The following is a 17,903-nucleotide window of genomic DNA, read 5'->3' as shown; positions in this document are numbered from 1 at the left end:
AACCACTCTTCCCATTTTTCCTGTAGGACAACAGCACCACCATCCACAAAATCTTCTAAGACAGAAACCTGTATGACATGCTTGACTCCACTCTATTCCTCACCTCTCACGCCCTGGACAGATGATCACCAATATTACTCTCCTTAAAATCTCTTGAATTAATTACCTACTTCTCTTTATTTCTACCACCACTATAACAACCCAGGCTACTCTCATTTCTCTCTCTTACTGTAAACGAAATTATTAATGAAGGAGACTCCCACCATCATTTTTGTCTCTACCAGTTCATTCTTCAAAGAGCTAAAAGAATACTATAATCCTGCCATCCCCTGGTTTAGTAAGAAAAGAGGGAGAACATGCATGCATGAGCATGAGAGAGAGAGAGAGAGAGAGAGAGAGAGAGAGAGAGAGAGAGAGAGAGAGAGAGAGAGAGAACAAAATGGTCCCTAAGGATCTGTCCACAACGTAGCCTCTTTCCATTCATTTCTTACTAGTATTCTCTAAACTAATCTCCATGGAAACAACTTTCTTGCTCATTCTCACCTTTAGGCCTTTGGGTATGCTTTCCCTATGCCAGAAATGACTTACCACAACATCTCAGTCATATTTCTCTCATATTCTACCTTAACTCCTCTAGAAGTATTGTTGCAGCACAGCTCACATATTATTAAAATTGCTCTATTTATTGGACTCCAAGATGGACTGCAACATTCCCATCTCAAACTTTACCCGTAAAACTATAATTTATTCATCATTGCATCCCTAACAGTTAAACATTGAAGGCTATCAAAAAATATATATGTTAAAAAAAGTGACAATGATTATTTATACAATTTCTGATTCTTATCCCTGATAATACATTAATAACAGCACATAAATCCAGCTCAATGCATCAAGCCACACTTTGTAATAAGAGGAAAACTAACACAATAGCAAAAGCAAAGCCCTCAAGGGCATTCTATGAAGTTACAAAGTACAGAAACAACGCATTCACCATCTTAAGCTTATAAGACATTCTTTTAAAGTCAGTATTTGATGTTTTCCTGTTAGTTAAAATGCAAGGAAAATTAGTCAAGCAATTACTGAAAAATATGATACTTTTAAATCTTGCCTTTTTAAAAATGAAAAATACAAGCATGCACTAAAATAAATAACCAAACTATAAAAAAACACAAAATAAGAATTAGGTCTCCTTCCTCCAAGAGCCCCACAAATCCTCTTTCTCAAAGTCAACAATTGTTTTGTGATATTTATCATAGACTTCACCATGCATTTGTCTTTAACTATTTATACAAACACATACATATTTTTTTAGCACAAGAGAATACAAGACACATGTTCTATACCTTACTTTTTTCAATTAATAATACGAGGTCTGACAGTTAAGTTCACAAACTTGTCACAATGTTGCTGCTAACCTTTTTTGATATCAGAGGAATTATTCGTTATGAATTTGTACCAACTGGACAAACAGTTAACCAAGCTTACTATTTGGAAGTGCTGAAAAGGCTGCATGAAAACGTTAGACAACCTGAACTTTTTGCCAACAGTTCATGGTTCTTGCATTACAACAATGCACCAGCTCACATGGCACTGTCTGGGAGGGAGTTTTGAGCCAATAAACAAATAACTGTACTGGAACATCCTCCCTACTCACCTGATCTGGCCCCCAATGACTTCTTTCTTTATCCAAAGATAAAGGAAATATTGAAAGGAAGACATTTTGATGATATTCAGGACATCAAGTGTAATACAATTATAGCTCTGTTGGCCATTTCGGAAAGAGTTCCAAAATTACTTTGAAGGGTGGACTAGGCGCTGGCGTCAGTGCATAGCTTCCTAAGGGGCGTACTTCAAAGGTGACCATAGTGATATTCAGCAGTGAGGTAGGTAGTGCTTTTTCTAGGATGAGTTAGCGAACTTAATTGCCTGACCATGGTATATTGGTCAAAAATTCATTCCACATATAAACACATACATCTGTATCTTTCCTTTCAATAGTTATCAGTATACCATCGTGTGGCTATAATATAATTTATTTAACTATTTCACTATCGATGGACACCACAGTGTTCCCAAACTTGTCACTATTGCGAATAATGTTACAAAAAAACATTCTTAAACACACATTTGCACACATGTGCAAGTATATTCAGGATAAATTATGAGAAGTGGAACCCACTGTGAAAGACAGATTTGGATAAACAGTTTCAAATTGCCCTCTGAAGAAATCACAACAATTTACACTCCCATCAGCAAACTCTGAAAGCCTACAGGTCCACACTTTTGCCAACTCTATTGCATGTACTGTTAACCATTTTCATCAATGTCAATCTGATAAGCAAAAAACAGTATCTCATTAATTTGCATTTCTTTTGGTATTATATAAGATGGTATATGTGAAATTAATGTATTGGTCTTTATTAATTGATTTTAAAAGGATTCTTGTATAATACAAAAATTAGTCCTTTGTCCTATATTGCAAATATTTAGGATTTTTGCTTGTATTTTTGTGTTTCAAGTTTCTTATATCTTCTGAGTACAGATAATACCAGGCAAATTTTTTAATTTTAACATCACCATAATTTGATTTTTTTAAAAAAGTATTAAAATAATTTGCTTTATAAAAATAATATAAAAGTTAAGACTAACATGAAAATTTTAACATTTTATAGAAGGTGGAATATAGATGAATATGTAATACATATGAAAATGTTCCCATTTTACAGGCAATTGCGTGAATGTACATTAAGTATACATTACCTGCCTTTTCGTTGTATGGCACTAGCTTTGGAAATCCACACCGTTTTTAACATTGTAACAAAATTCAGTGCATCAAAGGATTTCTGTAATATTTAAATATCTTCATGTTAAAATATCAGATATTTAAGAAGAAATGAAAAACATTACAAATTTATTTTAATATGCCAATTTAAAGCCCCTCTTAATTAGATAATTAGAATAGGGTACTAACTTTTTTTTTTAATCCAGATTTCTGGCTACAAACATTTTAAGGAAAAAGAATGAACACTAAACTCAGAAGAGCTGTGAAACTTCCTCACTCTGTGCCTTGCTGAGTTATTTGTTGCTTTCAGCTACAGCTGGATAATAGTAGTCAGTACTCAAAAGGATGAAGATTGGAAAGAACTGATTTATTGTCATCACATCATTTTCTATCAGATTTACATCACTGTGGGGAATACAAATGATCTGGGAAAGACAGTTTTCTGAAATACTTTCCAGCGAGCTCATATGGAAGAATAGGAATAACAACAATCGCTAAACCAATCCTACCCCAAAGTGAAAAAATTTTAACCCCTTTCATTTACCTCCTGCTGAGCTACTGGCAGCAGTTAGCCTATACAGAATGTTACGGCCCCATACGTCCTCAAAGAATCTAACGTGAAAATTTACTGTAGAGAAATAGTTTAAAAGACTGCATTCCTAAATAAAATATATACTTCAATCACTCAATGACTTAAACTTTCCCTTTCAAAAAATAACTATATAGAGCAAATACAAATGGCTTGTGATAGTTTAACTGTGGAATTTTTAGAAAAGATGCTGCTTATTTAGTTTTAATAAAATGTTACATTTCTCAACATTGTATGTAAAACAACTTTTGACACTACCATCATGTTCTAAATCATGATAAATACTTGATAAATAACAGCCAAAGAAATTAATTTCTAATATTTTCAAAATCTACTTCATCAGCTTTAGATAATTTTAGGGCAATAAAATCTGAATTTTCATTGACTCACTATTCAGCCTTTTATTGATAATATTCATCATTATCTTCCTACAAAAAATAAAATTTTCCTTCCTTTATAGTATTTAACTGTAATGAAATGTCCAAGTTGTATAAAATTTTGTTTTCTATAGACTATTCCTAAAAATTACATTGAAAACATTACAAAATAATTAACAAATTTTTCCAATTAAAAATGATCATTTATATCCACTAGAACAGACATTATTTGCCTTCCACAACATGGACAGTATTTCCTTGAAAAATCAACTACCTCTATTACTTTCAATTCTTTCAGTGAAAGGATCTACCAAAGTTAAGGATACTGAGAGTTGCTAGGAATTCCAATACTAAAAGGAAATAAAGCCTGCCTTTTATTTATATCAGGGGCTGGTACTAAGTATTTCAGCCTTTGCTGAGGGTCTCTGCTACAATTACTCAAATCTGCCACTGCAGTGTGAAAGCAGCCATAGACAACAGGTAAAAGAATAGACATGGCATGTTCTAATGAAATTTATTTTTATACAAGCAGGTAATGGACCCATGGTTTTGTTTGCTTTCTCTCAACATGTTTCTCTTGCACTAAAATGTCTTTTGAATACCTATTTTATGTGCAGCACTGAAGATGTAACAATGAACAAGAAGGACATGGGCCATTCCCATGTGCAGGAGGAAAACATTCAAAATATGTAATCAAATCCCTACACTGTTTCACAAAATTTTCACTATAACTAGCCAAACCTTTTACTTTCTTCCTAGTATTTAGTGAGAAAAGTCTACTTTTTTTGTATTATTTGTTTAAAAAACAAGATAGATCCTGTATACTGATTTAAGGTAGAACATTCATTTTAGTGTTAAATTCATCTAGAACCAGAAATTTTCCCATTAAAGTGAATTCTGCTTATAAAAACATTTATTTGAATGGAATGTAAGCTTCTTCATTTGAGTTGAACATACAACTTGTCCATACATACCTCTTTCACTTTACCAGAATCAATAACAAAGACAACATCATTGACTGTGATGCTGGTTTCAGCAATATTGGTGGAAAGGATCTGCAATGGGATGTTATGTTATAGTTAATATGAAAACAGAACCAATGACTCATAAAATGGAAAAAAGAAGATTTTATGAAGCTTACTATTTTTCGAACACCTGCAGGTGGGTTTTTTAATACTTTCTTTTGATCAGATGTTTGCATATTTGAATGAAGCATAAAGACTTGATATCTGTTGACAATTAAAAGAGAAAATATACTATGGTGCCTGTTTTTAATTTAAAGCAATAAATATAAAGCTTTAGCTTTTACCTATGTGTACTGTCAGCAAACCGCTTGTCATCAAATAGGATGCGATCCCTTAGTCCAACAATTTCATCATATCCAGGTAAGAAAATTAATATTGCACCTTGGAGAAGAAGGATTTCTTTTAATATTAAATATCATTGTAAAACCAGAACCAATCAACAAAATTAGCTACAATGAACTACATCACATGTTTTCAAGTACTGATAAACTGAAATACTTATGACAGTTAAGAGATTACGCATGATTATCAAGGGAATTATATAAAAATTTGTATACAAAACAATAATTTTTAAATCAAAGTATATCCATTTTTGTTCCAGGTCTTTTAGACAATACTTATTTACCAGCATCACAACTATGGCAGATATTGTATAGAAGATGCATGATCAAATCCAAGTCTACTTTTTCATCATCAAAACTGTGATGATAAGCTTTCAGGAGCTCTCTGTCTTCTGCACTGAGGTCATTTCCACTTGTTTGAACCAGAGAACTTTCATCTAGATTTCCAAATTCCAATGAAGCACTTAAAAAAAAAGAAAAAGACCAAGTCAATTTTTATTAAAAAGAGTAACCCTTTTAAGGTCAATGGTCCCCATTACGTCCTTCTTCAAATTTTCCATATACACTAAAGAGGGTAAGTGATACTTAATGTTCTAGTTGTAATTCACGTTTTGGTTGCAGATATATTATTTAAAGTAAAATTTGGCCATAAGTGGACATTTCTCCAAAGAAAATATACGAATGTCCAATAAGTACATGAAAAGATGTTCAACATTATTAGTCATCAGAAATGAAAATCAAAACCACAGTGAGACACCTCTTGACATGATTGTAAGTGTTAGAGAGTGTGTGGATGATTGTAAGTGTTAGAGAGTGTGTGGAGAAATTGGAATCCTCATATATTGCTAGTGGGAATGTAAAATACAGTACAGCCACTTTGGAAAACAACGTGACAGTTCCTCAAAATGTTAAACATAGTTTTACCATATGCCCCAGCAATTCAACTCTTAGGGGTATGTGCAAAAGAAATAAAAATATTTGTCCACATAAAAATTTGATTACAAATGTTCATACCCGTATTATTCATAACAGTCAAAAAGAGGAAACAACCAAACTGTCCATCAGTTGATGAATGGATAAACAAACTGTGGTCTATCCATGGAACAGAATATTAATCAGAAATTCTACAACATGAATGAACCTTGAAAACATTATGCTAAATGAAAGAAGCCAATAACAAAAGACTACATATTATACGATTACAATTATATTAAATGTCCAGAGCAGACAAATCTATAGAAACAGGAAGTAGGTTAGTGGTTGCCTAAAGCTGGGAGAATTGGGGGGAACGAATGACTGCTAATGAGTACCGGTTTCCTCTTGAGGTCATAAATAAGTTCTCAAAACTGATTGTGGTGATGATTGCGTAACACTAACACACTAAACAACACAGAATTGTACGCTTATATGGGGTGTGAATTTTATCTCAAGAAAAATGTAAAAATACAAACTTCCGGTCATCATTTATATTTTCTTAATAGGTTGTTTCTCATTCTTCACTATTATAAACACTACTCTGAAGAAAAGTTCACCTTAAAAAAAAAAATTCTATAGGTACCAGTTTAACATGACTCTTAATTTGGTAATTCTATACTAAAAGCAGGTTAATTATGCTATTTTCCAAAAGCCAAAATCAACATAAATGACTGAAATAAATGCCTTGCTTCTTCATCCTATATGTTAAAATATAAACTACTGCTATCACTAGCAATTATCAATTAAATTTCTACGCAGTTCAGTTTAGCATCATCTCTCTTAAAAAGTTTAGCAGAAAGCTAAACATAAAACTGCTTTCAAAGGGGAAAATATTAAACTTACACAATTTTATAACTGCAGTATTTAAAATTTAAGTAAGTAATTTTAACACTCCTTTTTTTCTTTTCAGCAGGTAAACAAAGAGGGTATTATGTTCTTTGTTTTCAGCTATAAACTGGAGCTATTTATCATCAATTATCCAGTAAATATAATAAATTTAATTTTAAATATTTGAAATTTATAATTGATAATGTCATGATCTCTGAAACAGAAAGCCCAGTTAGCTGGAATAATTAAAGTATTATCCAGGTAATTGCTTTACTTGGTAATCTATAGTATATAGTGAGCTATACCTAACACCTTAAGAGTATCTAGAACACTCAATGTGTGAGCACTAAAAGGATTGCAAGTTCTGAGTGGTATTATTCAAGTGGCAGCAAAACCCACTATACCATAATTAGCATTTGGATCTGTCAAAAACTTCATTAGTTTACACATTTTATATTCCTTCCTTACCATTTTAGTGAGGTTTGGGGAAAATGCGGAGATAAATACATGTGTTTGTATCTACCATGTTTAACTGGAAATTCTCCTTCTCCTTTTTCAAAATAAAATAAAAAATAAGATAAATATTATAACACAGTAGATCTTATTAGCAACCTACAAAAAATTCAGAAAAATTACTTAGAATTATAAGAAGAAAAATCTCTGGATGAGAGACTGTAAATAGCCTACACTTGTCATAATCTATGATTTACATGGCTAAGCTTTTTTTAAAAGGACTTAGGATTATTAAACATAGTATAAAGTTTTACCTGTAAGATTCTAGAAGATCCACAATTTCAGTCTGCCCAAAGTGCTTAGCCCAATCTAAAGCCATCCTGCCAAAATTCAAAGATAACAAATTAAGACAGACAAATAATGTTCTCAAAATTATAAAACTAGTAGTCACTCAAAATTATTCATTTACCCATTAGAGATCTATCAGCAATTATTACACAATAGCTTTGACTATAAGACAAATACAAGAAATAACAAAAGATACGTGTATCATATGTGTAACTCATATCAACATATGTGTAACTCGTATCAACAAAGGAAATCACAAAAGATACATAAAGATTGAATGCCGTTTAAAATTTACCAGCCATTTGATGCTTTGCTATGGACATCAGCTCCCATACTAATTAACTGCTCTACTTGACTTGTAAAACCTCGTCCTGCAGCAACCATCAGAGCTGTTGCACTGGTTTCACTGTGTCTATAATCGACTAAAATAAGGAAAAGATAAATACATGTCATATTTCCAAGCTACTGTAAATCATTTTAATTCTTTTATATTTGAATGAAAGAATTGAGTATCAGGAGAATTAACCTGGGACTTGCTCCTTCACCTAACTACATAACAGCCTTACATAACCCTTACATAACCCTTAACTCCGTATCAACAAAGGAGATCTGTTATTGATAAGCCGTTAGTATAAACAGGAGTAGAATAGGGACTATCAGTTGGAAGGCTGGAGAAGAAAACATACTTGTTAAACTGCCTTAAGCTCGCCAAGATGATTAAAACAGCAAAGGAAAGCTACTAACTTGCAGAACCCTTAATCTTCCTAAATCTAGATACTGTCTTGATCATCACATGACATGATATAATTAAAGAAGAATTAAAAAGTTAATTTTCATCAGCAGGTGGTAACGAATGCTTAAAGGTGCAAATGGAAAGTTTAAGACCATTTTTTGTTGTTCTTTTGTTTAGCTTTTATTCCCCCATCATTCCAAGATATTATTCTCTAAGATTCTTAATGGGAATAACACTGGCAGAAAGTTTACTTCTCATAAAACCCCTCCATGAGAAAAATAATTAAAGTTCTCTTGAATTTAAATTCCTTCCTAGAATACATTTCTCAAGGAATGCATTATATTATAATTGCTTAGCAGTAATTGGCTTAAATTACAAAATTGGTAACTTCAGAAAGAGCTCACCACTGAAAACACCTTTGTAGTAAAATTTAAGATGATTACAAAAGGAAAATTTTAATTTTCCATATATACCCAGTTATCCTCATCATTTAATAACACTCTAAAACATGGTATCCATTACTAATACAAACCAATGGTTCTTAAGGTGTGTTGGGGGATTTACGAGAGATTTACCTCAGGCATTCTATTTCTGAAAACAAAGGTAGTTATACCTTATTCCTAGATTCGAATTCAGTAGGTCTGGGATGGCTAGGCATATGAATTTTTGAAGAGGTTTGCAAAGATCATGAACTGTATTCACTATATGAGAATTACTGCTTTAACTAAATGTTCAATTAATGGCCTTGGAGAATAGAACCAAAATATGTGTATTTTGAGCAGAGGGGTGTGAATAAGTGTGAGTGTTTTAAAATGTCCAAATATTCTTTAATACTCCTCCCTTCAAGAAACGGAGCCTAATTCTCCTCTTCTCTAGCGTGAGCTGGACTAAGTGACTCACTGTAATGAACAGAATAAAGTGGAAGTGATGGGGTGCAACTTTGGAGACTAGACCATAAAAGGTACCTACAGCTTCCTGCTTTCTTTTTCTCCTTCTCTTTTGAATCACCTACTCTGGGAACAGCCAGCTGGTACATCCTGGGAAGAATAAGGCAGCCCTATAGAGAGTTCCAGATGGCAAGAAACTGAGGCCTTCTGTCAACAGCAAGGACAAACTGAGGCCTCTTGCCAACAGCCTGTGAGGCGCTTTCTTGGAAGCAGATCCTCCAGCTCCCGTAAACCTTCAGACGACCAGAGCCCCTGACAACAGCTACTACATGAGTATGAGTAGGGGCCAGAACCACTTCCAGGTTCTTGACTCTCAGAAACTCTATTAGATAATAAGTATTATAGGTTGCTAAATTTGGGAACCATTTGTTATGGAGCAATAGATGACTAGGAGAGTGAGCATGACAGAGAATGCCCGGTCTTACTAAACCAGCTAATTACTAGCTGCTTCCACAGGATCACACTGGGAAACTGATGGCATTAAAAATGTCATCAACGAGGCCCGAGGTTTCCTGGTTCACAGGAAGTATTTTCAATTCTGATGCCAATTAATAGTTGAGATTTCAGAAGAGAAATAGAAAGATGAGAAGTGAATAACTGAGCTACCATACATTTTAGTTTATTTCACAAGGCTTAAGACAGTAGAATGTTGGGCTCTGGAAAACGCCCAATAAAACTATAAAGAAGAGGGACCTGTGTCCATAGGATGACCATCATCAAAGTAATCGACTAGTATTCACTAATGGAATATCTAGGAAGAGGGTCAAAGATAACACATACTTAAAAATGCTTTCTAAACATTTTATAGCAACCTGTCTCAGAGCTCAAATTTCCTAACTTTCAGGTACTATTTCTAAACTATTAGGAGTAAATATTTTTAAAACTAATGGAGGAAAACAGACTGCCAGAAAACTAGAGATGAGCAAATGTCCACATTTCCAAATACAAAAAATCACTTTTCAAAATACTGATTTTTTTTTTTAAAGAATGACAAGCTGAAGAAAAAGTAAGTCAATAGGAGCCAAAATACATTTACAAAGAACAAGAAATGCCAAAAGATCTTCATTGCTTTCTTAAGAGGTTTTCTAGATTAGTAGATGTATGGAATTCTAACCAATTGAACAACCACACCTATACGTTGACCTAAAAAGCCTTTTGTAGCACATACACAGTGCTTGGTCATTGACCCAGGCCCCTCAAGTTAATAAACAGAAAGTTTATTAATATACTAGGTAAAATTAAAACTAAAAAAAAAAAAAAAAAAAGTTGTTAAGTGGAAACAATAGGCCAAATCTAACTATAAGATGAGATTTAAAAGGAATGGTATGTCTTAAGCTCAAAAAATTCAAAACAAGTAAATGATGGAGGAGGGATTAATCACATGTAAAAAAAAAGAAGAAGAAGAAGAACTAGAAGTTTCAAAGACAATGTGAATCAGTAAGACAATGTGGTTGGCAAGGTTACACTGCCGAATTAATGTAAAGAGTAGAGGTTTTTAGGCTGATAAACCTACTCTACCCAAAGTCGGTCACTAAGAGATTAACACTCAGGACCGAACACCATGCTTTTTAAAAGGTACAAACTAGAACATAACCAGAGAAGGTGGGCAAAGACAGGCGAGAACTAGATATCACGTTATGTTAAAGAGGAGTACTTGAAGTCACAGGAATGGTCAGCCCAGAAAACAAAAAAATGGAGAAAGAATAACTATCTTCATATACCTGAAGGTCTGTCAGGCATAAATAGATACTAAGTCTCCTCATTATCGCTACAGAAGGAGAAAAGGGTAGACACTATAGAGGTAGATTGCACTTCAAAACGTATTTTTAAAAATTTAACAATTAAACCAAATTTTTAAAAATGTCCTTAAGAAAGGTAGTGAGCTTCCTATCACTAACCATATTCAAATAGATTATCATTTAGTAGGATACTTAAAAGGTTTATCATTATTCAATAAATATTTATTGAGAGCTTACTCAAACAGTGTTTTTCCAATCTGTGGTCGGGAAACCATGGATGCGTGTGGTGAACTATATACATTGTTCTGTGCCATTTTATATACGGGACTTACGTATCAGCAGATTTTGGTATCCAAGGGGAGGATTCTGGAACCAACCCTCAAGGAAACGAAGGAACTGTAGTTAGGTTTTTGGGGAGTCAGAAATTATACAAGAATTTTTCAACTAAGTAGGGGGTCTGCACTGCTAACCCTGCATTGTTCAAGGGTAAACTGTACAACAAAGAATAATAACGAAGAATAAGGAGAAATAGTGAGAGAAGGGTTCAATTTTAGGAAAATGATCAGAAAAGGCCTCTCTGAGAAGGCAATATCAAAGTAGAGACTTAAATGAAATAGACATTGGGCCACATGAGTACCTGTAGGGACAGCATTCCAGGCACAGGAAACAGAACAAAGGCCCAAAAATGGCAATGTGCCAGAACACATGAAGAACAGCAAGAAGGTAAGGGTGGCTAAGCACAGGGAACAAGGAAAAAGAGCAGTAAAAAATGGGATCAACTGTCAGAGACTATATCAGAGGAAGGACTTTTTTATTCAATAAAAATACTTTTGCACGTAATTGTCATATATTCACAGAACCAAAAAACTATTCTGGATATAACTAGGTTAAGAATCCCTCATTTAACACAATATTTATTTATCATACTAGGCTAATAAGAAGATCCTGACTTGTGCATTTGAAATAAGTATTCAAAAAGAAAAATTATTGGTTGTGAATGAAGAAGGTAACACATACAATTTGAATTAAACTAAATTTCCACCATAAATAACTGTAATAAAAGAGTAATAAAAAAATTTTATGTAAGTTACACTTACCACTAACATTTTCAGTTAGAATAAGGTGAAAAACCTGAGCAAAGGCATCAACATCTTTATGTAGCCATATGTCAGAAAGACAAGCATCCATTTCCTTTATTAACCATGGTTCAAGGCAATTCACATCTTTTTCTGTCTTTAAAAAAAACACAAAGATTATAAATTACCTAACAGCTTAACCTTTGCTTGCAAAGAAAGTGAGATGGCCACAATGGTCACAAGAATTACTAACCGTATATTATAGCATAGGCCTTGACAAAGTTTCTCATCTCATCACAAACATCACTCACAATACTATACTAGGTGTGATCAAAATATATGGTGAATATTTCAGGAAAAGAAATTATTATAGTAAAAGACACATTGCCATTAATCCCCCTCAAAATACTCCCCCTTGCTTCAAACACATTTATGCCATTATTCTTGCCACTTTCTGAAGCAGTTCTGGAAGTCCTTGTTTGTGTCTTTAGTTGTACTGTCGTGGCTGCCTCGATGCCCTGAATCGTTTTTCTTTCATGGTCATTTTGACTTTGGGGAAGAGCCAGAAGTCACACGGTGCCAGATCTGGTCAATAAGGTGAATGAGGACACACCGTAATATTTTTATTTGACAGAAATTGCTGTACTAGAAGCAATGTGTCACATGGAGCATTGTCATGATGGAGGATGAAGTAAAGACCCTCACAAAAGAGGATTTTCAGAACTGCTTCAGAAAGTGGCAAGAATGATGGGATAAGTGTGTTCAAAGTGAGGGGAACTATTTTGAGTATGATTAATGACAATGTGTCTTTTACTGCAACAATTTTTTTTATTCAAATATTCACCGTATTTTTAGCACACCTCATATCTTATTCTTACATTCATCGTTTTATCTACAAATGAGAATGTTTGTCAACAAAGGAGTATGATCCAGTCAAAATATTAACTAAGTATGCTTCTGATAGGATGTTGTTAAATGTACACCAGTGATTCTCTCTTCCAACTGCACATCAGAGGAACCATCACCTGGTGCTTTTCAACACTGATGCCAGGTTCCAGACCCAGAGCTGGTACATGAATCTCTGGTGATGGAGGCCAGATTCCATATGGCTTTAACAGTTCCTTACGTGATGCTAATGTGTAGCCAGGCTTAAGAACAGCTAACTTAGTAATCAAAATGCTGTTCCTTGAACCAAATGGATGTTCCCTATACTAAATACCAATTTTAAACATTCTTTAAAAGTATTTGTATAAAATTATATATGGTTCTTTTAGATACATTAGAACTATAAGCACTGGAAGAAAATTACAAGCATATCTGCATTATGTATGTTCTCATGCTCAAAACAGTTAAATTCTTTTTCTAAAAAGTGAATAGTCCCACCCATATTCTTCATCATACTAATCACCAATGCCTTTAAAAGAATTCTAAATGGAATCAAAAGCAAGAAGTGTCCTAGGAAATCAGCTAGTTCGTTTTCAAACAGACTCCACAGAAGCCAAGGTAGCAGAAGCTCCACCTGAGGACAGAGGTGAAGAGTGACGGATGAGCCAGGAGGGCTGCTATGAAATATTTCATTTGTGAAGATTTTGTGGCAAAATCGAACAAATGAAAGGAGAAAGAAGAAGAAGCTGATGTAGTCTATAGTGGGTAACTGATTTTATAAAGTCACATAGCTGGTTGGTGGTGGAAACACCAGTATTGATTATTTTCTCTAACACCAACAGTCTTTTCTCAATTTTCTCCTAATGTAGCTGATCTTACGTTGTTTAGCTCATAGGCTCTTAAACTTTTAAGATGATAAAATATCAAGCAATAATAATGAATGTGCATAATATCCATAACTATTTTCTTCCAAAAATTTGGAGAAAATATTGAAATAATTTAAAGTTACAATGAAACAATAAAAGATGTTGCATTGTGTGCTAGAAAGTGTTAGAAAATTGTTCTGAAAACTGTGGTGTAGCCTAAAACGAACTAAAAGAATTACACTTTAATAATGCAGTAAAATATTATCTCATAAGATGTTACTTATCCAATTTTCCCTCAAAACATCAGTGTAATACCACCGCAGCCTTACCAACTGACTAAAGACAGCATCACCACCGTCATCCAGTAAATCATACTCTTCAGTCACATTTGGGACAGTCCTCTGCCTCTGAGATTCAGGCTTGAAAGTATTCTCTTGAGCTGAATACCATTCTGTAAGTGTGGTTTGTTGTTTCTCTTCTAAATTAATTACCAAAGAGAGCAAGTAGATAAATTCTTTGCTTTTTAAAATATATTCCTGTGTTTTAAAAACTTAAGTGAATCTAAAAATACCTAAAAGTTGGCCTTATTTTGAATTACTTTTTAAAAATATATTAATTAGAAACATTCAAAAATATGCTACGCTGAACCTTCATGACACATGAAACTGTTTAAAAACCTCATCTATTCCATCTATTCGTAAAAAGTTTACTTCTAAGTCCATAATCCAAACAACAGCATTTTAGCCATACAATAAATACTATTTAAATCAATGACTAATATTCACATAGCACTTTGTAGAAAACCGTTTATTGAACTCCTGCCACCATACTAGTTGTTTGAGACATAACAAGTTATATACAATTTTCATCTTCAAAAGTTTCAAGACATAAGTTTTATAATTTACGTATTAGGGATTCAGCACTGCATAGTGAAATAGGCATTGCTAACTGCTTTGTTTTCAAGTGGAGAACCCAAAGGTAAGGTATTTGTCCAAGGTCATACAGACAAAACAAAGGAATCAAAACTTGAAGCCAAATCTTCCATCATGAATAATGCAGTTAAAAGTAACAAAATGAACTTAACCCTAATTCAAGATCTGAGACATAGTATAACTCATGATAACAGATGTACTAATAAGCAAATAATGCTAAAGTCAAAGTACAGAAGCAATTCATAACAATATCAGGATTTGAAAACCTTGACATTTGTATCAAAAATGAGAGCATTGCTCACATGCTACACTTTTCACTCTCTCCCACCTGCTCCCCACTCTTGTATTATTAGATATGCTGTGGCTATCAAATGCGTGGCAGCATGTACTCTTCCCTCCATTACAAAGTGTTTGAATCTTTGAATATAGACATACACAACCTCCTCAATTCGAGCATCCACTTTCAATTCCTCACTATAGGTTATTACTTTTGGACATAAACCAGAATGCAAAAGGTACATTTGGGACAGTATTAATATACAGTTATACACAAGAGAGAAATACATTCAAGTGTCCTTGTATCTCCATAGCATAACACTGAAGTATTCTGAAAAGTTAATAGGAATAGTGATTTTCTTTTATATTTGTTTGATAAAAAACTTACCTCGCTGTTTTTCCTTTTTGTATTTTAACATTTCTTTGTTTGTGTATCCAGTGGTTCTTAAAATGTCTTCTAAAAACATTTCTTTCACTTCAAATGGTCTTCCCTGAACTAAATAATATAAATTTTTTAAGTATTTAATTTGCATGTCAGAGATAATTCACATAAAACATGAGAATCCCAAGTGAATGAACATGAGTATAAAATTCAAAAGCGATTCCATAGGTCAAGAGATCTTCATGATATTGTCTTTTAAATATAATTTTGATCTTTATTTTAGAAAAATGTTCATTTGCTTTTTCCCCCCAGTGTTTACTCTCTACTTATCATGTGTTTGGCATCATGTGATGGGCACCAGGAATATAAATGGTAAGCAGAAACAGAGCTACCTCTGACTTCTTGAAGCTTATAAGCTAGCAGAGGAGACAGACATTAATCCAACAATCCAGAATATAAATGTAAAAATAGAGTTGAGAAAAGTCCTATAAGAGAGAAAGACAAGATAACATGACAGTATATAATGGGCTGGGGGGGAGGGGCGAGGTAACTGAGTCAAGAAAAGCAACCTCACCGAGAAAATGAGGACCAAGAGAAGAGGGTAAGCAAAATAACTAAGTTATATGGATAGGAAAGAATGTACCATGAAGAAAAAACAGTGGAAAGAGTAGATGTTTTCAAGAAACTAAAAGACCAAGCTACTAGTTCCAAGCTAGTTGGAACACAGTACAAGAGCAGGAGTAAGGAGGGGGTTGTAGTTCAAGATGAGGCAGAAGAAATAGATAAGTCTTACCAAAGACTAGGTCTTTATCCTGAGGTAAAAGTCATTCCAAGTTTTAAGCTCAGGAGAATGTTCAACATCATTGGTATTCTACTTTAGAAAAGATTGTTCTGACTGCACTGTGCTGAATGGATTTTAAAAAGAGCAGTGTGGATGGAACAGACCAGGTAGGAGCTAATCCAATTGTTTAGGTAAAAGAGAACAATAACTTGAATGAGATTGGTGATAGTAAAAATAGAAAAGAGAGACTCTACACAGTCAGGAAGTGAAATCCACAGAACTCAGCATTTGGATTAGATATGGAGGAATGATACGATAAAGAAGTATCAATCACAGTTCTTGGATGTCTGGCTTATAAAACTGGATAGATGATGTCATACCCCAAGGTAACAAAGAAAGCTGAAAGAGGAACAGGTTAGCTGGTGGGAGTTGGGGTTTGGTTTTAGACATGTCAAATGTGAGGTGCCAAAATAAGCTTCCAATTAGCAGATGTAGTATAAATTTCGTGTACCTTATCATCCAAGAATATTCTGAGAAGAAAGACTTACAGGTTTGTGACTTAGGTGACTAGGTCAACGGTATGATTAATCAAAACAGGCAATACAAGAGAAGTAGATTTTGTAGAAACACTAAGTATTCAGTTGGGGGTATTTTAGAAGTGAGCTGCTTATAAGATATCTAAGTCCAAAGCTCTGGAGAACAGTCTGAATTGGAAATAAAGATTCAGGTGTCATCGGTATAAAAGAGAAAGTAGAAAGCAGAAGGGCATGAATGAGAACTTGCAGGAAAACTAACTGTGCATCTCCAGTTACCTAGTAGAGTGCAGTACAGAGAAGGAAAGAAGAGGAAAACAAAGAAAAACAAAGAAAGGAAGGGAAGGAATTTTTAAAAAATGGATAAAGGAAATAATCCTAGAAAACACCAATATATAAGCACCATGCAAAAGAAGAGAAGCCCCAGAGGAAACCACAAAATAAAGTATAGGCTATCATGTAGAATGAGACTCAGACGGCAACGCTATCAAATCAATTGTGGGATCTGAACATTTCACAAAAAGGGCGGGAGTGGGGGAGTAGCCAACCTTGAAAAATACTACAGAAAATTTAAGATTTTTGTGTAAAATTTGACCATAGGTTTGGCAATTAAGTTAGTGTCAAAACAATACTGGTCAGAATACACAAATGAACAACCCCATACACTGCAGAAATGTGCATCATTTCACTTCAGGAAAAATAAAATGGCAAAACCTGTTAAAATTTAAAATAGATACAGTTTTACTTCACAAGTTCACTTTCAGGAACCTACCCTTAGAAATAAGCATCAATATATGAGGATATACGTACAAGGATATTCATTATAACACTGTTTATGGTGGGGGAAGGGAAGAACTAGAACCAATATGAATATCCAAAAATAAAGAAATGGTTAAATCATTGTACATTCTTATTATGAAATATTAAAACAGCTGCTTAAAATAATGAACTATATCTGGAACTACTGAACTGGTGGACTGTTCATATGTCAAATGAATAAGGCAAACTACAAAATAATGAATGTGCCCATTT

General features: G+C 33.8%; 1 protein-coding gene across 4 annotated transcripts in view; it reads right to left on the bottom strand.

Moving 5' to 3' along the window:
- The window catches only part of YTHDC2 (YTH N6-methyladenosine RNA binding protein C2), a 62,504-nt gene that overhangs the window by 26,911 nt on the left and 17,690 nt on the right, over positions 1-17,903 (bottom strand). For all 4 annotated transcript variants that reach the window (XR_016020710.1, XM_088796668.1, XM_088796667.1 and 1 more), the window contains 10 exons: positions 15,564-15,671; positions 14,297-14,445; positions 12,238-12,373; positions 8,017-8,143; positions 7,688-7,753; positions 5,402-5,580; positions 5,061-5,157; positions 4,893-4,980; positions 4,726-4,806; positions 2,764-2,846 (listed from right to left, as the gene is read on the bottom strand). Coding sequence is in view for 3 of the 4 variants with exons in the window: in XM_088796668.1 (XP_088652794.1) it covers positions 2,764-2,846; positions 4,726-4,806; positions 4,893-4,980; positions 5,061-5,157; positions 5,402-5,580; positions 7,688-7,753; positions 8,017-8,143; positions 12,238-12,373; positions 14,297-14,445; positions 15,564-15,671 (1,114 nt within the window). In the remaining variant the exon portion in view is untranslated. The remainder of the gene's footprint in view (positions 1-2,763; positions 2,847-4,725; positions 4,807-4,892; positions 4,981-5,060; positions 5,158-5,401; positions 5,581-7,687; positions 7,754-8,016; positions 8,144-12,237; positions 12,374-14,296; positions 14,446-15,563; positions 15,672-17,903) is intronic.

Source organism: Rhinolophus sinicus, chromosome 3 (assembly GCF_057876585.1).
Source record: "Rhinolophus sinicus isolate RSI-liver-muscle chromosome 3, RSI-T2T, whole genome shotgun sequence".
Taxonomy (NCBI): Eukaryota; Metazoa; Chordata; class Mammalia; order Chiroptera; family Rhinolophidae; genus Rhinolophus; species Rhinolophus sinicus.
Note: the sequence above shows the minus strand (reverse complement) of the source record. Positions and strands in the feature narration are given on the sequence as shown.